We start from the raw sequence: 20,334 nt of genomic DNA, 5'->3' as shown, positions 1-20,334 counted from the left end.
ATTGTTGTATAGGAAATGTAACGCATCGGTGGGCAGCGGGCGCGGCGGGTGCGGTCGTCTGTGCTGCGGGCGCGGGCGGCGCGCGGTGCGCTCGAGCCGCCTCGAACGATGCCACTGTCGGTACCACTGGTGCTGCCGCGTCGACTGCCAGCTGTGTCGCCTCACTACAGAGGAACACTACTGCAACTGAACACGCACCGCATGACCGTCGCTCGACTATTCATTACGTAGCTCTTTATAGCTTCTTTTGTATGTTTAGATTGAAATGAAAAGTAGCAACGTCTTAAGAAAAATATTGACTCATTTGACGGTTTTCACTAATTTCTGAATAAGTTTAAGTACGAAAAAGCAACTGCTGCATCTAATATTTATTGTCTATGGTTTTGTTACTTGTTTGGCGCCAAATAAAAGCCAAAGAATGTTTCCTGCCTATTTAAAACATACCAATATTTCATACATTTTAACATCAAATTAATTAATACCTTAATAACTACTAGTCATTCATAATTGATAAAGTATTTCGATGTAAAAATCATTTATTGTTTAAAATATTAGTAGCTAGTATACCTACGCATAGTAATACTGGTATATAAGTAGATTAGAAAGTAAGGTTGCCATTCAATTATGAACATCCGGTCAGAAAACATCACAGTACTTAGAATACTGTTATACCTATTTATTTGTAGACTTGTATTGAAACATATCGAAATATTAATATAATAATAAGTTTATAATGTATAGAGTATCTTGACAATAATGTGTTGTAATAGAAATAGGCGTCATCTTTATTTGACGCTATGCATAGCTTTGCACAAACTATTTTAGTAATAGTCGATGTTTTAGTATTTTGTATATAGCTTTAAAAAATATAGTGGAAGAATATTATTATTAATATTATAAAATAGACTGCATCTTACACTACAGTGTCCGATAATTGGAATATATGATAACTGTTTTTTCGATATTTCTAGGACAGTGTCTTTATAGTAGGTACTAATTACAACTAATGAGCTACTACATCTAGTTGATTCGCAGAAAATCAATTCCTATAATGGCAAATTTCGTTACTCCTTGGTTTCTTGCTCTGCTCAATATCAATCTATAGTTGGTTTTGTATGAGTTATTGAAGACCTATTAAATTATCATTTAGATGATTATTAAATAACAGAAACTTATACTTGCATAATATATGCATCTTACTAATACTATAAACGTAAAACTTTGTGAGTATGGATGGACGAATGTTTCTTACACTTTCACGCAAAAACTACTGAATGGATTTTAATGAAACTTTACAATAATATATAATAGCTTTATAGATCAGAATATAAATTTTACGTGGGTGAAACGAGGGTGTAAGTAATGTAGATAAATCTAAAAAAACCAATATAGAAATAATAAATAAATGCAATAGACTGTTTTAGATCGTATTTATTTATGATGTTCACAAATTTGACTATTTTTAATGTCTTAAGAATTACCCAATAATGTGAGACATTTAAAAACTTGAGCACAATTAGTTATTTTAAAATCAGCGATTTAGAGAATTAGTTCTATGGGAGATGGCAACAAAAGTTGTAATTTTGGGAATTAGGCATGGAATTTACCTTTTTAGCAGCCAAGTAGCCTGGCATCATGGTCGGTTTTAATATACTTAACATTATATGTAGTTTAACGTAAGTGTTTTCTCACAGTTATAAATTATCTTGTTTTTGTAGAAAATAACTTTCGACATACTATGGTAGATAGTTTTTCCGAAATGTAGTTTGTAAACAGGAATTGTAAATAAACTTACTGGTACTTAGAAAATATTCAAACTTTTTATTTTCCTTGTGTAATCCAACCCATCCTAAATCGTTGACAATGTGTAGATAATACGACCAGGTAATAAGAACTTTACACTTATAATAATGCAAATTGGCAACATATGAATGCTGGTCACTTTATTTAGGTAGTACTTTCCAATAATAACAACAACTTTATTTGACATATTTTTATTTACAGGATATTTTGGTATTGGATTTATGAACATCGTAGTACAAAATTCATATGTGGATAATTATATAGTGGAAATAAAAAAAACGTAGTAAACCCACACTGCAAGGCGAATAATTTTCATTAACTAATATTGAGATCGCATAAGAGCGTTCATTGCTAACATCTCGCAATCAGCGTCATCTGCCAAATGTCAAATACAATTTTCAATATTTTCGGACAATTACTAAGTGCACTTGCAGCAAACCAAAACATCAATCTTAAAACACGTTGTAATATAAATCAATCAATATCGCTTCATTTTTTATTTAGAAATTTCCAAGTACTCTTAACATCAATGTAAATTTTGGTGAGTGTGAGACTGATATATATATATATATAATATAATACGAGTCTTATAGTCTGATTGAACGCTCTTAGTTTATACGTAATTCATACAAAATTTCACAAGTATTGGTAATCATTAGCGGGGAAAAAAATATAAAATAAATCTCTAGTCGACCATAAAAAAAAATAACTTATTATCTAAAATCACATCACTTTTTCTTAACATTACTGATGCTTTGGAATAACACTGGAAAAAATAATGAACAAAGTTTAACAAACATATATTTTACATTTACTACGTTTTAATACGTAATATTTTAGTGAATTCACAGAATAATATTTTTTGTATAAGACAAAAGGCCGCATTGATTAATACGTTTACAGTTCGCCTTTTAAGAGTGCACAACGGTATGAAATTAAAATAATAGGCACACTTAACACAAAATAACAACCATCGGGGTTTGGAAACTTATTCATTGCAGTATGCAGAAGTATTATTTGCAATAAAAGTAATCTTATTATTATTGTTCACTAGACAGGTTTCCATTTTACCACAGTACCACGTTACCATGTTTTTTAAATCCACTTGAGTTTTGAGGAAAATTATTTTTATCAATTCTACTCATAAACTTTCCTATTAGTAGAAGGTAATTATTGGGAAGGAAAATTTTACGAAATCAATCGCTCTTCTTCTAAACTCTGACTTATACTAAACAACATAGCGGGGGTATGGACACATTTATTCAGTTTAAATCCACTTTAGAAATATCGTTGTTACTAAGAATCGAGCCCTGGGCCCTATTTACGGAATGCATCAAACGTTATTTAATTATTTATATTATTATAACATAAACCCCTGTATTTTTTTTCTAATGCCACTGGTGAACTATTGAAATATATATTTTTTTTCTTGAGTAGAAAGTACCATTTGTTAAGAAAAATTTTAAGAAATAAGTACTTTTTTACTCTGTAAATATAAGTAAAAAAAACTGTTATAAATCGGTTTACCCGGTTCATAATAAAATACAAATTCATACATATATACACATTAGGCAGTAATCTGTACCCATATTTCAATTTAATGAACAATATATATTATATCCAATCCAGTCATTACATTTAAAATTATTATTATATTTTACGAACACTGCTAATATGTCAAAACGTATCCTAGAAAACAATTTTACTAACAACATGAAAGCAAAATGGCAATACAGAATAGTGCGATAGCTATATATTGAGCTATTATTACATAGAACACCGTCCGATAATCGAAACTTTTAGGAATACTGTGATTTTAGTGGAGGTTATTATACGATGAAGACAGCTTGTCGAACATTATTAAACTACTAGTATTTTCTATTAACTAGTATTTTCTGTCATTTTACTATATTACCAAACGGCATTACTGCAAATTTATTATAATTTTTGGTTGAAGACATTTGTAATAGATTCAACAAAAAAAATTGGTTATGGAATAATTATCACTAACTATCAATATCAGCGCTTTATTCCATCATAACTCGGTATGTTGCTCAGTTTCCTTTTCTGTAAAGAAAAACAAATAATGATTATACTTTTCTAGTAAGTTCTATTGGAAAGGAGTATAGGCACAAATTTCACAAATTATAATAAAACTAATTTGATGACAACGGTTAACAAATTCATACATAACAAACTTTTTTATTTTAACCTGTTTAAAATAAGAAATTACTGCAACAACTTTACTTAATCAATCCCTTAGTTGGAATATCACTGGAATAAATCTAAATCTCGAGGATAATAAAGGATATATAAAATTCAGTTTTATTCTATTTTTAATGTAACATCATACATAAACATTTGATATTTCATAATATACTTACTTATATGGTTTTCGATTGGAACATTCTCTTCATGGTGAACATTTTCAATTTCCTGCAAAATAAAAAAAATATATAATTTTTTATACAAAAAGCTTTATATTATACTTAACTTAATATGTTAGGCACTCAAGATCCCATAGATATATACATAGTTCGTAAGGAGGTATATTGACAAAAAGGATAAACTTAAAAAATACCTAATTGACTAAACTAAAAATACATAGATTGTATTATAGAATATAGAACAGACATAGCCTACCTCTTAAAAAAACAAATTTGCGGGTAACAGCTAATTTTGTATAAATTAAGTTAAACATTTACGAGGCAATATCAAACAGACGACAGGTAAACACATTCAGCTAATTAATATACACAAACGTATTAATATACACACAATAACTGTGGCAATCATGGACATTAGTACATTAGGTTATCATGGGCAGTTAATACAACCAATAGAATACATTGGTCACTTACAATATTTCGCCACAACCACATAAATTAACTAGGACAGCGACATGAAGCAGTAACGCTGACCAAGGAAAACTTGGCTAACAACATCTTCGTGTTAGTAATTTACATCGGTTTCAAGTTCAACAGTAAGATAATTAGTTATAGAAATTGAATTGTAACATTATTTCTTTTATATTAAATTAGAATAAAATATTTTTTTTAATTCCTCCGGCCATGGCCTATGTAATTAGTGCTATAAGAAACAACCTGTTCGTTGTCGGCGGCCTGGTACAGTCCGCGGCGCACACGTGCCTGCAGTGCCTTGATCTCCTGGTCGTACTCGCGCCACTCCGGCACGATGCGCATTGCGGCCGACAGCTTTGCTTCTTTTGTCATTGGATTGTTGCACTGAACGGAACGCATTATACAATTACCAATATATATAGAAAGTACGTAGTTGCCAAAGCGATCACTTAACAGACTTCTACTTAATTGATTAAAACTCGACAAATTGCTTAACAAAGCTAAAATATTTCGGAAAAAGTCTATTCCTATTATTATAAATACGAAAGTAGATCTGTCTGTTTAAAACCTTGGACGTGAAAACATATTGTCTCACGAAGAGCGATATCTTGTATTTCAAAAAAAGACAGACAAAGCAGTTTTCTATAATATCAATAAACTTAAGAAAGAGTATTTTTGTGCTAAAGACTACATTCACACCTTACGGTAAATTGGACTTTTCAACTGTGTGTGACTGTGACAAATAAATTGGGTAAATTGATCGATTGTTTTCATTTATAAAAGCAAATTATAATTTTTAAGAGTTCAAATATCTTACTATACATGTATATTATGACTTTACAAATTTATTAATATTCTTTGGATCTCACCAAATCAATAGTTTTGGCACTCTTCTTTGATCTCTCGTCACACCACGTTTCGCACCATAACCACTCCTGAGGCAACGATTTTATAGCCACCTGATGTATCATGTTGTTTGGCAGGTCTTGATCTATAAACAGTAATTCAAACTTTAATCATGTTTTAATGTCAGCAATTACCAATTAGGTTTTAAAGTTTCATTTTAATTATAATTTAACTTTTCATAAGGCAGTATGTAACACATACTGCGTGGCTTTGCATTGAGCACTTGAATTTAATGGAAAGAAGTTTTCTCTATATCTATCTATATCCCCTGTTATCGCTATTTCATACATTGTAATATTTTAATTGTCCCATGCGATGTAGCTATGAGTATCAATAAACGTAGCCCAATATTTACTGATATCTAAAGATATAAAAATAATAAACACAGTGTAACCTAAGTTAGAGAGACTGTTGGGGTCTTGACTGAGGGCTTGGTACTGTCCTCGTAGGCGGTCGCCGGCGGCAATTCGTCGGAATCGTTTCAAGTCAACCACGTACAACGCACTAATGTGATAGCTGCGACCCTGCAAGTGGTTGCGCCAATAACCCTGCTTCCAGAACCTGTTGTCATATATTTTTTTATTATAATTATGAATATAGAATATATAAAATAACTTGAGCGTGGTCAAATTATCCACTTAGATTTGTCAAGTTAGAATTCAATTCGCAAATGTGAGGTATACCTAACTAGGTCAATAAAACTATTATGGTACATTAATATTACTTATACTTACTTTATTATTACTTCCTAAGAAACAAGTGTTAAAAGAACGAGAAAAATTAATATCGTTGACTACACTATCTGCAATTGTAGTCATTAGGACTAATGTAATGTCAAAATTAAAAAAAAAACGTAATCTTAAAAATAGATTATTTTCATACAATTTATTGTCAGATCGTAATAAAGTAATTACCTGAATCCTTCCATCTCCTTTCTACTGTCACAGAACGGCGTATAACCGTAAGGTGCGCCACCCAAATCCAAATTAACTAACTCCTTCAAATCCGCTCGTACAATCTGCAATCGATAAATTGATTTTATAAGAATAACATTATTTATTGGAAAAGGTAACGTTTATCTATGACTCCACAATACTTTAAACCTGTATCGTGGAAGACAAAGCAAAAGATGCATTTGAAATTAAGCCTAATTATGAAGAAGAAAAAATAAAATTTAACCTGGTCAGCGTCGACAAAGATAATTTTCTTCACATGTAGAGGGAACAACACGTCAAGGAAGAGTATTTTATAGCCCCAAATAGTGCGTTGGCGATCACGTTGCCTTTGCAGCCAGCGTGGCCATTGGTATTGCACCAACTCATATTCGAAGCCGTATTCTTGTGCCATATATGGGAGGCTGTCCTGGTGTCAAATATCATCAAGTATTAATAAATTGTCATGTACATACTAATAATAATGAGACTTGCTGTAGATTTATTTTTCTGAACAAGTAGACTAAACTTTTTCATTTATTCTTATTGTTTCACTTTTATTATTTTAACCATTAAATATGGATACTAGAAACTGAGCTAACACAACAGGAAAACAGAATTCTCAAACTTAAAATTTTTGGCATTTAGAAGCTAAAGACTAGACTATAAAAGACTTAAAAAGAAGATTTAAAATTAAAATTATATTATATTAGAACCCCTAAAAGAGTAACCGTAATCTATCAAAAGTAGAATAGTATCAAATCTATCAAAAGTATAAAAAGTAGAATCATCTATAAATACGTAATTGGTAAAACATTGCGCGTCAATAAATACAGAATTAGAGAAAATATTGCATATCAGATATGCAAAATAAAAAGGGATTTTTTTAAGGTTCTTATAAATAAACTTATCTTCTTATATATCATCTTACCTTTAGTGAAGGACTAAGATAATTCTTGAGGAACCAGAACTTAACCGGTGATTTGGTGTTTTTGAGGACTGACAACATCATAATGCGCAGGAATCGTTCATAAAGATGGCCTGATGCCACCGAAAACACGTTTATAGTTTCATCCTGCACTTCCTGCTCTTCGCCACCTCCGAATGAACTATATTAGATACAAATATACGCTATTAATACTAATTTTCGGCTGATTTCAATAACTCAGTCAACTACTACTCCACCATCCGAGAGGGGGTAGTAGTAGAAGTTAAAATACCTAATGACTACTTACACGACTAAATAAGATCCCCTTGTTATTCAAGCATACACATTCAGAAAAAATAGGTTCTTAAATCAAATGTAACAAACGTATTGTTATATTTTCATGTAACATAAAAAAATAGTTATATACCCGTACCTACAGGATTATTACATATATTATATTATTATTGAATTCAATTAAAGAAAAAAATGGCACAGTGAAAAAGTTTCCACATAATTTTTTTTACCTACATAAGAAATTATTGACAAATTACACTCTGGCCTCTGTTTAGACAATCACCTTACTTCCGATGGTCGGGGGTTCGAATCGTGCGAATTATTTTTATTGATCTGAGTTTTTCTATGTATGTATATTACTATGTATTAAAACCTATTTTACTATTTCTATCAGTCGTCTAATACTCATACCACAAACTCAGCTTAGCTTGGAACTAGATGGCGCTGTGTAAATTTTCATAAGTTATTATTATTTTTTACCTGGCGATAGAGTTCCATATGCCGCCAGAGTTGTTGTCGTCGTTCTCAACGAGTAGGTCGAGGTGTTGTCGATCTGGCTTCTTGTTAACGCGGAGTTTTATTACGTGACTGCGGAACGAACTCATCAGCACTTGAATGTCTGAGCTGCCGGCCGGCGTGTCTGTGTTCTCGTGCCTGATATACACACAAATAATAATATGAAGCAATATTACACAGATATTCTAGTTACCCAGTTGGTCAACCAGTCATCAGGACTGAACCGACTATTATTAAAATGCTTTATAGAGACAAAAGACGAAGAAAGATTTAAAAAAAAAATACAGCCTCCAACAGAGTAAAAATAAGACAGGATGTTTATTATTAATTTTATACTTAGTAATTAAAAAAAAATGGTTGTTATATACGGATTATTATCTTTAATTTTTTAGATTAACTGAGGTAGATTTTAACGATTTTAGGAAAATCACCTCCTAGGAAGGGAATGTTAATTTCTAATTTAAGTAAATGTAGATTACTTCAAGATTTTATAACAATAACATATTCTACGAAAATGGCTGAGTTAACTATTACTACAAATATGCAATGATCATACCCGACTATTTCATAAATGTCATCCGATCGGCCGGGTCGCAAGCGGAGAGTCCAAGCACCAGGGGTGGCTTTTAGCTGGAAGTATCCCAAGTTAGCCATCACGATGGTGTCGACTGTTTCAGGGCGGTCTTGAGTGCCTAGAACTAACTGTAGGCCTCTTGGCGGCGTGCCCACGCCCACGTCCCACGCGTGGCCCTCCAGTAACAAATACTCCAGCTCGAACTCGCTATGCATAAATTCATTAATTAATATACTATATTACTATTTTGTAATTTCACTAATCCACTTTCTATTCTACTAAATACGAAACGTCCAATAATACTTGCAAATGACTTTTGGGAATTGAATTCCTTTGAATTGCCATTCAATTACTTTGATATACGCTGTCTATGAGTGGAAGTTATGAATATTATTGTAAAACGAGAATTTCCAAAAGGCGAGTAAGATATGAATGTGATACTAGAGAGGCGAGCGAGTTAATGCGTAATGCGTTCATCGTTAGAGAAAAATTACCCGCAGTTATCGTCGATGATAAGCATTACAATTAAAAATAGAAAACAAAACCTTTAGGCACATACTTTTCCTTAACTTATGTATATAATTCGAAGCTCGGCTCGGCCGTCATAATGTCTTTCCCCGTTTGAATTGGACGACGAATCGATCAGAGGTCAAAATACACATAGGGGTGTACCTGTGTACGAGCGTGTCGACGTCCGCGAGGCGTATGTTGTCGAGGTCGTAGACGGACTTGACGCACTCGACGAGCCAGTTGGGCGGCGTGCGCAGCTCCAGCGACAGCAGCGGCGCGTGCGGCAGCCGCCCGAACCGCGCGCCCGCGCCGCCCGCAGCTGCGCCGCTGCTCGTGAACTGCAGCTCGGGCTCCAGCACGTAACGGTAGAAGCTATACAGTGTACGCGATTGAGTTATATCGCCTTTTTATAGCACAGGGGACAAACCAGCCTGCGCTTAACCTAATGGTAAGTGATTACCGACGCCCATGGGCACCCGAAATATCAGGGAAATTGCAAGTGGGTTGCCGGCCATTTAAGAAGGAATAAGCTTTTCTAGGTTTTATTATCGTATCGGTTCGAAAATACCATTGCTGGAAGGTGATTTCGAAATGTTATTGTGCGTCGCCTTCTAAGAGAATCCTCTGGAAAAACAACGCGTATCACAGCCGTTACATGATAACGCGATGTCTGTAGTGTTGTTAATGTATATAGACAGTATGTATATTTTTAAATGAGTCTGGCTTGTGCATGCGTATAAACCATTTACCGCTTTTGTGATTGCGTACATAACGCATCTAGCTAATATAAGAACAACTTAAAAATTTGTCAATAGAATGCTATTAATAATAACATCATCACACACAGGTTTGATTACGTGGTTATCGGCATATAATAAGTTATTTATTTTATTATTTAACTGGCTTTATGTCTTTTTATTATTTCCTTTTTTTTTATCAAATATGTAGTGTTATGTTAAGTAGTATGTATGTTTTTGTGTTGTGTAAAAGTAAATCCCAACAAACATTTTCGTCGCTTAATTGAGATTTATACGGCCCAAAATGCTATAAACATCATATTGAAGTAATTTTTACATATAATACGACTTTGAGCCCCTTATGCTTATACAACTCGTAATCGTATAAAAACGTCGTATGCACTTCTATACGACTGCTTTACACGACCATTACACAAATTTCAGTGGTATAACGGCGAGTCGTCCTAAGAACGTTTTTACGACTTTTACACTGTCATCAATTGTATTAGAGTCACATAAACTACTTTTACATGACTACATTTTACATGTAAACTAACACAGCATGAATGTTATCCGTCATAGTTTATTCACTACACTTTTTCAATCAGTTTCAAATAAAAAAAAAATCCCGTATAAAGATCGTGATAGAACTGTCAATTCACAAAATGCCGTATAACTGACACAAAACGTGGATATACTACATCTTTGCAACCACTACACGACTGTTATACCACTTAGATTATGATTATGCGACTTTATCACGTCACTAAGTAATCTAAAATGGGCCTATTTTCGGTCGTTTCGACGTAATAACGACGTAACGACGACTAGCTTGTGGTACCAAAAGTTACATTTGGCACGTTGTGGCGACTACAAAAATGTTTGTTGGGATGTTAATAAATGAAATAATATGCACCCTGGGAAGGTATGTGACATCTGAGATACAGTATAATTTTATACTAGTTCAGATGGCACATATACACTTGTATTTTTTTTTTAATTTTTTTTTATAATAATAACATCATTTGAGTACAACATCAATGATCTCAACACTTGTAAAAAATATTGTGATTTCTTGAAATATTTAATAACTAAATATGAACCGAAAAGCCGAAATTTACCGCATAAAAAGCAACTCGGAATATCAAAAAACAGGAGACCCTGATAGTGATTAAATAAGAAATACAAATGGCTAATAATAAATAATAATAGAATTTAATGTTAGAGGTTTGTGTAGACTTACCTCTTGAGCGGCATATCGGAGTTCTTATCCTGAGGATTAAGGAACAGCTTGATTCGACAGTTGATGACGCGCCGCAGCACCAGCAGCAGGGGCGCCACGTGCTGCGCCGCCACCGACGCCGGATCTAGTACAGCCACGATCTGCGCATGCCCAACAATGTTTATCTACTAGAATATGCTTAACACTTATTTAAAGGACGAGGTGTTAAACGAGACATAAATTGATATTCCTGGTGCGAATAGAGCGGACTCGATAAATTAAGCCACATATTAATAGGGAGATGTCGACCAGTGTGACATTGTTTAACAGAGTTTTAGGACACAACTTCGTGTAAAACAAATCTGAAATCTAGTAAAAGTTAAAGTAGTAACTTTACATTTTTGACATGAAACGTGTGAATATAAACCAACCAACCGACTAACACTAATTCATTACGAGTCAAATAGGATTAAATCAGTCGTAGTGATTAGAGCAGACCGGTGCCCACAAGCGCACGTTTACGAGTAACATAGGCCATTAGGACCTCGTCGTAAGCCGGTGTGGTGAGGTGAACAGTGAGAGAGAAGAGCATAGTGTACCTCGACTGCGGCCTCGTGGTGTATGAGCGGGGGCAGTTCTACGAGCGAGTGCTGCGTGCGCAGGCCGGCCGGCACGGGCGTGCGCACGCGCGGGCTGCGCGCCGCCAGCACGCTCGCCGCGCGCACGCGCTCGTCAGCAGACAGCGACACGCTCTCCTCTGTATCCCACATATAAATCGTTTATTCATACCAGTGATCGAAATTAAATTATAGAATCAATCACTGTTAGCTTCTTCCTAATCCCATTCGTTTTGAATCGGCGTAGTAAGTTTTTCTTTTCCATTTATGCTTGTTCGCAGTCATCTCGTTCTCTACTACTACTTTTCAAGCCATATCATAATTTTTACAGTCCAGAGTTCACCTTGGGGAAACAGAGAGCAAACCCGGAAATGTTGACTGACGGATTCCTGCGATAATTCAATTGCGAAAGTGGGCTACAAATATTGTAATAAAAAGTACTGGTAGGAGACAATTGACACTCGGTTGTGATATCCATCTTTTTTGGCATTCCTCTGCCCTTATATTCTCGTAATATAAAATTATGAGTTCGATCACATTAAATTAATTCTATTTCACTTTTATTATAGACCTACTTCAAACTTTACATTTAAAAGGTAATATAAATACTATATTACCTGTATCTTCATCATCTACGTCATCGTTCTTCGTAGATTTCTTCTTATCTAACACCTCGGATATCTTGTCAGCGTAAACTCTATTACTAAACCTGTATAGATTACAAATAATTGTTAGTAACGAGCTAAATTATAACTGGTATATTAAACAATGTAATTTACAATTATGGCATTAAAAGTTTCAGTGCAAATTAAGTACGATTGAAGAGTAAAAAATGTTTTAGCTAACCTCTCGAGCAGCAAGAAATCTTCAAGTGTGAATTGTTCGTCGTCGGCGAAAGGTCCAATAAGACGGGCGTTGTGTACGAGGGCGCGGCCGCCGGCGCGCAGCCGCAGCGCGCGCGCGCTCAGCACGCGCGTCGCCCGCAGCATCCACGCGTGCTGTTGCAGCGCCGCCACCAGTTCCGGCTGTCAAACGAAAAACATACCAGACACTACAAAAACTAGTTTCATTAATTATGAATGAATTATAAAAAACGAACAGTTTCTTTAAATCATATTACCGTTCCACACGTGTATATATTACTACTAGGAGACTGTTATTTATAACTATGCACTTACCAATATATCGCAGTTTTGTTTCTCATGGCAACCTTCGTCCTCTAACAGCTGTGTCACATATTTAGTGGCTTTCACAGGTTCTAATGTGATGAGAGCCGCTAACACCACCTTATTGAGAGACTGGTCGAGACTTGACGATCCATCTACATTAGGTATGAACGCGACTCGAACGCCGCCACTCTCAGTCTGTTACACAGGAATAATTTATTAAATTTTAATTTACAATATATGGTACTGTTTATATAAATAGAGAACTAAACCCTGACTGACATTGCATTACTAATTTATCACTTTACTCAACAGTGCAGATCGCATCAATACGTGTAATAATATGTTAAGAAAAAATAATAGTATAGAATTTATTTGTGTATTAAATTTAATTCTGTTCAGCCGCTAAAGAGGCCATGATTCATTTAGTAAAAAATGTTTCGCAATTACAATGGTAGTAAAATAATAAAAGATGTTAGGATCTATTTTGATGATTGCATTTTTTCTTACCATGAACGTCAAAGCATTCTTGAGAAGTTGTCGACAAAGTTTGTCATTCAAATCGCCGGCAACCCAAATAGTTTGTGTTATCTTATCAGTTTTTCCCGATTTCGTAAAATATTTCAATAATGGAAGAGCAGTAGCCAAGGCATCACGACCTAAAACAAATAAAGGAACCAAATTATTTATAAATTAGCTACAAGATTTCAAAAGAAACATTTGTGCAAAAGCACAGCAAAGTTAATTTCAGTTGCAAAATCTATGTAGAGCAAATTAACTGTGCGATAGGATGAAGCTACTGAAGTGATATAATAATTATTGAATGTATACTAGTACCGGTCAAATGCATAAGGCGATGAATTTTGTCTTCTGTAAATAATTCACTAGACGACGGCACACCTGAGAGGTCCAAATATTGGCTCGAATCTGTTCCAAGAACTCGTCGATTAAGTCTGCAATACACATATAATTTTTATTATTAATGCTATCCTCCAATGCAATACTGTAGCGGGATTCATCACTAGCATAGAGTCTTTTTATTTAATATAACTAATAAATTTTATATAAAAGACAGACATGAACAGAACATTGAATATCAAAGAATAGACGAGTATATGATTATTTAAAACCCTTGAGTGCTCTAAACTCTAAATTATATTATATCATTGAAGATGCAATCGAAGGAATATAACGAATAAAATTTTATGACATAGTAAAGGCCTGATGTCCTAAACAAACATTTTCAGGAGTCATGCGAGATTCGTAAAGGGTACCTACCTATTACAAAAATATTATGATTAATAAATGTGTATTACATCATCAATGACAGAAATAAAAGTACCTGGGCATCACATGCGGCTGCTTCATCAAGTAGTCAAGTGAGTCGTCGGAGTCAGCGAGGTCGCCGCGGAACACGGCGCGCTGTAACCGTGCGGTGTGTCGCGACAGTGACGTCACTAGAGCCTCCTCCAAAACCTCCACTGAGGAACTGGTCACGCCACCCTCCTCTGACAGTGGCACACCGTTGATCAATACCTAGCAATATAAAATTGTATGTCACACTGACTACTAGTACCTGGGTGTATTCCAGCAGAGGTAAAATTTATTTCTAAGATAAATCATAGCGTAACTTACAAAATTGACTGGAAGAGACGTGATTTAGTCCACCAATGTATTAATTTTAATATGAAAGAAAAAGTGGATACATTTTATATTCATATGTAATGGATAATAATGTATTTTTAAAGAAACAATCGACTCAACATAGTGATAGATTTAGTAAGAAATTTATTCTTTACTGAACGATATTTAACTTGAAATATATTTTCTATTACATCGATAAATTTATTTTAAAACTTAAATATATTTTATACTAATAAGAAAATGTACCTGAGGATACTTATTAGTTCCAAGTTTAGAAACAAATTCTTCTGCCAGCTGCCTGCCAAAGTTGTAGTCGTCTTCAAAAATTATTTCATCAATATTTGTACCAGAACTGACATACTTGCTAAGTTGCTTTTTCACTAACTCTATACTCAGACTTTCCTCTTGGTTATTTAGCAACTGCAATTACACAAAAAATTTTGAAATACAAATAATCTTTATTCAAATAAACTCAGTACAAGAACTTTTAAATAGTCATATTTTTTATTTTACCACTCATTCAGAACGCAGATTCATCACAAAAAGAATGAACAAGAAACTTGTGTGTGGCTCTTTGGAATAAATGCTTTTTTAAAATAAATAATGACACAATAACAAGTTACTAATTAAAATAATACTATATAAGTTACTGCGCATGTATAGAGTAACATATACATATAACTATGCATTATTATCTGTCTGACAAAAATAATCGTGTTCCTTTCTGACTGACTCTCCAGTGAAGGAAACACTGATAAGTAAATAAAATTAGTCTAAGAAAAGTCATTAGGAACGCTGATGGATTCAAAATATACCCAGCAAAATTTGGGATGTCAAATGTACTATTCCATCCAAGACAGTAGTCTTGATTATATGTTTTTTTGTTGTTTTTATGTTGTCATTTTATTTATTATAAAATAAATATGAAATTAATTGATTATTAACTAACCTGAGATAAGAAGAAGAAGGCTTCCTTATTGGAATTTTTCTCCTGCGCGATATAGTTGAAGGCAGAGCGAACAGCACTTTCAAATTGTCCGCCAGACGGCGCGAGAACTAGACCTACACGCACCGGAGTCGCATGTCTCAGTAACGTCTCGCCTAGCTTCAGCGGTGGGCCAGAAGCATAACTCGTCGGGTCTATTACGATCACCTGGTGGTAAGTAAGAAGTTACTAAACACACTGAGATTCATCCGTAATAGTGAAGGTATAAAAATACAATGTGTATGTGCAAATTTCTTATGATCTCCAGGATGTTGTAATAAGAAACCTAGGTAAATACTATATACCAAGCTTCCTAGCTAATGTGCAATATAGAAAATAGTTGATTATACGATTAAAAAGACGTTTCTAACTAGCTAGTTCTAGTCCGTCATACGGCATGTCACATAAATTATCTTATACAAACCACCTCTTTTTTAAATCTGTCTCAGAATTAACTGTTTTTTTTAATGGAAATCCATTATTTTGGAATTCAATTATATTATTGAACTTCTTAATTGTACACAAATAAAATAACATCCAATAACAACAGCAACAACTTTCCGCAGGAAACTACCCATACTAAGAAAATACTGGCATCACACAATTCAAATTGTTTTTTTTTTATGTGGGCAATACAATTTTAACTTAATTATAACTAGTTATAATGTAATACTCACATAATTATAAATATTCCTTCTTAGATTCCTAAGCATGCCAGGGTAAGTTGGTCTAAGCAGCTCCATATACGAAGCCGGCCAGCGTCGGTACCGTTCATCAGTCTCCAAATCGTTGAGCCAAGTGATAGCAGTATCACGGATATCAAGTCCATACTCTTCCCAAGTATATGACTCGCCCAGTTCCAAAGACATTAGCGTGTTTATTGTTTTCTTTGACAGTCCTGTAATCCAATAAGTACATGTACTGTGTATACACCAAGACACATATGGACACCTGAAGGTCAATTTCAAAGCTGGCAATAAAAAAGGTCTATTGTTACTAAAAAACAATTGTGGTGATGACCAGATTTATTGTATCTCGTTTCAAATATAGAACACCAGCATTGGCGAATATTTTGCGAATATAGACACAGGAAAAAAAAGTCCAATTGATATATTACAAATCAACTCATGTTTTGAATACAAACATACCCAAAGCATGTAATGTATTCATAGGGCCTATATCTTCCCGCAGCGCGGCCAAGAGTCCCATTAGATCAACATCCTCAGCGTCGTATTGCGCACCAGATACAAGCAATAGCGGCTCTGCGGCACGAAGTCCTAGTGAAGAGGCCCATATATCTTGATTATATAATACCTCGTCACGAAATGAACGCGGTACATTCACGTGTATCAAGGATTTGGTCTAAAAAGGAAATAAAATTTGCTTATATTTCATATTATTAATGATATTCATTAAAAAGCAGTGTAAATAATTAAAATTATACCCCAGAGATGTAATTTATAATAACGTTAAAAATTGCTAAAGACATGGGCATTAAAAACATTACTTTCTGTAGAAATGTTTTTCATTTCAGTGACTATATTTTTCTGGTACATGTATATAAAATAGTATATAACATATACAGCAAAGCACAGCTTTGCATCTGCTATGTGTCTCCCCTAGCAGCTTGCATTGTAAGATATTTGAAGTTTTAAAGACTAAGAGCTAAGCAATTCAGCGGTTTCAAGGCTATGATAGGGCAACGAAAATCCTGTAAAAATTATGTAATTCTAAATTAATCACTTCCGTTTTACATGTATAAACACTGCTTACCTGCATTGGAAAGTTTTGTGCAATAGAGGCTAATACTTTGAGTGCCTCATCCCCACTAGAGTCATGGGCATCGACTACAGCGGCCGCAGCCTGCATGCTCAACGCCTGCATCTGCCACACCTTGAGAGGAGCCAGTTCCTCATTGGACTCTGACAAATGCCGTCGGAATCTTTCCAATGGTGAGCGAAGCGCTGGAAACAAGTTCCTAATTGCAAACAAAGAGAATTATTAACCTTAAAAGAAATTAACATAAAATTAAAGAAGAATTTTTACACCAGTATTAACACAAGTTTTCTTATATTTATAACGTAAGTACACACAAAATAACATTAAAGTATAGGTAATATTAAATGAAGCTGATTCAATTGATTGTCATAAGGACCTAATTTTAAAAGGCTAGTATTTTCATCAGTATTTCTATAAAATGAAATGTAATACATTTCATGCAAAATGCAGGCACAAGTTATGCAAAATGGTTTAATAGAAAAAGTTAAATTTTATAATAACTTAGTTTTAAGAGAGACACTTTCTTATATTTACTTGGATATGTTTGAGTGCTAAATGTTCTTCATCTAGTTTCTCATAATACACAGTGTTAGGGTAAATAACTGCTATAATGGTATAATAATACTTACTTAAGTCTACCAAAATTAAATCCATCAATTTGGTTTTGTGGATCATTCTCGTCTTCCTCTTCAGATGGTGTGGGTGCTTCTCCACCTTCAGATTCCTTGGGTGTTGAGTCATCTTGACTCTTATACTCTGTGCTCTTTAACTGCAACTCTACTCCATAACCCGATAGCCTTACTTTAGGTTTTCCTCGATGCTAATTAAAACAAAATGTTTGCTACATAAAAAATACTATTCAATTCTAGGTGCAGCGGAAGCATAATTATAAAACACAATACTAAAACTCATTTGAAACAGATGGAATTGAAAATTAACTGCTTACCCATATCCACCATAAACTAAGTTACATTTTAATTTTATTTGAACCTTACCTTTTAATACAAAATTATTCATTTTATCCTTTTGAAAGTTATTGCGATAATAAACTCATATTGAATTTATGTCACATTCATATATGAACATGTATATATAGAATATATAAAATATGTATATATAGAAATTGAATATTAATAATAAAAGTTATATACCAACCTTCACATTCCACCTAATAACATAATTTATCGCCCCTTTATCTGCATATGTGGACAATATTTTATGTTTAGTTGCAAATTCAGTCATACCAAGTTCTCCATAAAGAATAGCTGTGAGAGTTTTATTATCACTGCCTGGATATGAATGATCTAACAGATATGTTTCTAGTTTATGTTCATTCTGAAAAAAAAAATATAAAATATGGATAGATACTCTTTATTTGTAACATACAGTAAAGAAAAGACAAAAACAATATATTGAAGGTGTCCTTTAATATATTGTTTATGTATTGTTACAAAAAGGTGACATAATATTTTTTTTTTTATTAATGAATAAATATACCAATCTAGTCCTTCTTCAAATCAGTTTTATATATTATTCATTAAAGCTATGACAGCTAGATAAAAGGTCCTGTTTGTAAGCTTACAGGTAATTACTATGGAAATAAATTTCTAGACAACAAAAACATAATAAAATTATAACTTACAACATTGTATTGATCCAGCGACTTGAGTATATCACGCAATACATCATTATCACATACTTTTTTTGATGCTAAAGAAACAAATGTATCACATGGTACATCCTTAGCTCCATTCTGTGTGGCAATTTGGTCAAACATACGCACTGTTGGTGATGTCATATGCATTGACAGTGCCAGCTTAGCCATGCGCAGCTGTGCAGGCGCAAGCAATGTACCAGCTACACCAATACATACATCATACACTTGCTTATCAGTATCTAAAAGTATTAAAATAAATTTTAAAATATAATCTATTTTTATTAAAATTGGTTAATATGTTATATATCCTTAGGATTAGAATGTGAAAATAAAATATAATATTGTTTATCCCAAACATACTATGATTGACATTTGATAAAATCTATTTGTGGTTTAGTACTTCCTATTTCAACCACATCTATTTCTGAACCTAACAAGTTACTCTAAAGAAAAATAAACAATATAAAGACTAAAATATACAATTAAAATTGGTTAATCCATGAAATGTAGATAAAATGTATTGCAGTATGTTGAAGTTATAAGAAACATAATTTCATATGTTGAACCAATATCATTCCCTACATTATATCTAGATTGCCTTAGTTTTCCCAGTCTTACTTGTCAAGTTAATGCGGCAATGATTAATAGGTTCAAGAATACAGACATATATTTTAAAAAAACTTACCCAATGTCTCTAGACTAGATTTTAAAGCATTTATGCCGTCAACAAATGACCAAAATAAGTCTGTACTCTCACTAGAAAAATATTCAGCCAACTCCAGGACAATAGGAGTGACCTCCCATTTTGCACTAACAAATGTTGTTACTGATTTGGACTTCTTCTCATCTCTATTTGTCTGAGCTGTACTCGAGGTCAGAGAAACGAAAACTATGGCCCAAATAAAAAATAATATTCTAAAGCCGGTGACTTCCATGGCATAAAATTAAACCTACAAATGTGAGCAACAATTAATTTAAATTGAACTATCTATAATAAACACATTTTCAAAACACATTTATTGTTTCGTGTTCATTATTTCCAAATTACAATTACAAATTTTAGGACTTAAAACAAAACTGATATATCTTAAAATTAAGATATATATAAATTCACAGATCAGACAACACTATATTGAGGAAAAAGTAGACAATTTGATTAATCTACGAACTGCCAGCTGGCAGGGTTGCCAACTTCCTTAAAAG

General features: G+C 33.6%; 2 protein-coding genes across 2 annotated transcripts in view; one reads left to right on the top strand and one right to left on the bottom strand.

Moving 5' to 3' along the window:
* Window positions 1–3,522, top strand: part of LOC131844589 (protein Wnt-11b-like) — a 40,541-nt gene extending 37,019 nt beyond the window's left edge. The window contains exon 7 of the mRNA XM_059193508.1: window positions 13–3,522. Within this exon, the coding sequence (XP_059049491.1) occupies window positions 13–190 (178 nt within the window). The 3' untranslated portion in view covers window positions 191–3,522. The remainder of the gene's footprint in view (window positions 1–12) is intronic.
* On the bottom strand, window positions 1,963–20,256 carry LOC131844588 (UDP-glucose:glycoprotein glucosyltransferase). Its single transcript, XM_059193507.1, has 28 exons — window positions 19,817–20,256; window positions 19,117–19,370; window positions 18,630–18,809; window positions 18,104–18,294; window positions 17,469–17,673; window positions 16,844–17,057; window positions 16,373–16,593; window positions 15,660–15,863; window positions 14,957–15,130; window positions 14,409–14,602; window positions 13,904–14,019; window positions 13,577–13,725; window positions 13,079–13,264; window positions 12,747–12,925; window positions 12,518–12,609; window positions 11,883–12,040; window positions 11,305–11,444; window positions 9,487–9,696; window positions 8,797–9,021; window positions 8,205–8,378; window positions 7,434–7,611; window positions 6,750–6,932; window positions 6,485–6,588; window positions 5,965–6,131; window positions 5,534–5,655; window positions 4,908–5,048; window positions 4,188–4,239; window positions 1,963–3,870 (listed from the first exon to the last, which is right to left on the bottom strand). Exons 1-28 carry the CDS (start codon window positions 20,064–20,066, stop codon window positions 3,839–3,841), a joined length of 4,695 nt encoding a protein of 1,564 aa, XP_059049490.1. The 5' UTR covers window positions 20,067–20,256; the 3' UTR covers window positions 1,963–3,838.
* Between the last annotated feature and the right edge of the window lie 78 nt (window positions 20,257–20,334).

Source organism: Achroia grisella, unplaced genomic scaffold (genome assembly GCF_030625045.1).
Source record: "Achroia grisella isolate CSIRO2021 unplaced genomic scaffold, CSIRO_AGI_Agris_v1 utg402, whole genome shotgun sequence".
Lineage (NCBI taxonomy): Eukaryota > Metazoa > Arthropoda > Insecta > Lepidoptera > Pyralidae > Achroia > Achroia grisella.
The sequence above is the reverse complement of the archived record's forward strand: the minus strand, read 5'-3'. Positions and strand labels throughout refer to the sequence as shown.

Bases quoted from the DNA above. Each gene is read 5' to 3' on its own strand.
- LOC131844588 (XM_059193507.1), bottom strand. From the start codon at position 20,066: ATGGAAGTCACCGGCTTTAGAATATTATTTTTTATTTGGGCCATAGTT. The intron at 17,674-18,103 runs GTAAGTATTATT...GTTTGCAATTAG, and splicing joins TTTAATTTTGGTAGACTTAA to GAACTTGTTTCCAGCGCTTC. The intron at 17,058-17,468 runs GTAAGCAGTGTT...TTTCCTTTTTAG, and splicing joins CACAAAACTTTCCAATGCAG to ACCAAATCCTTGATACACGT.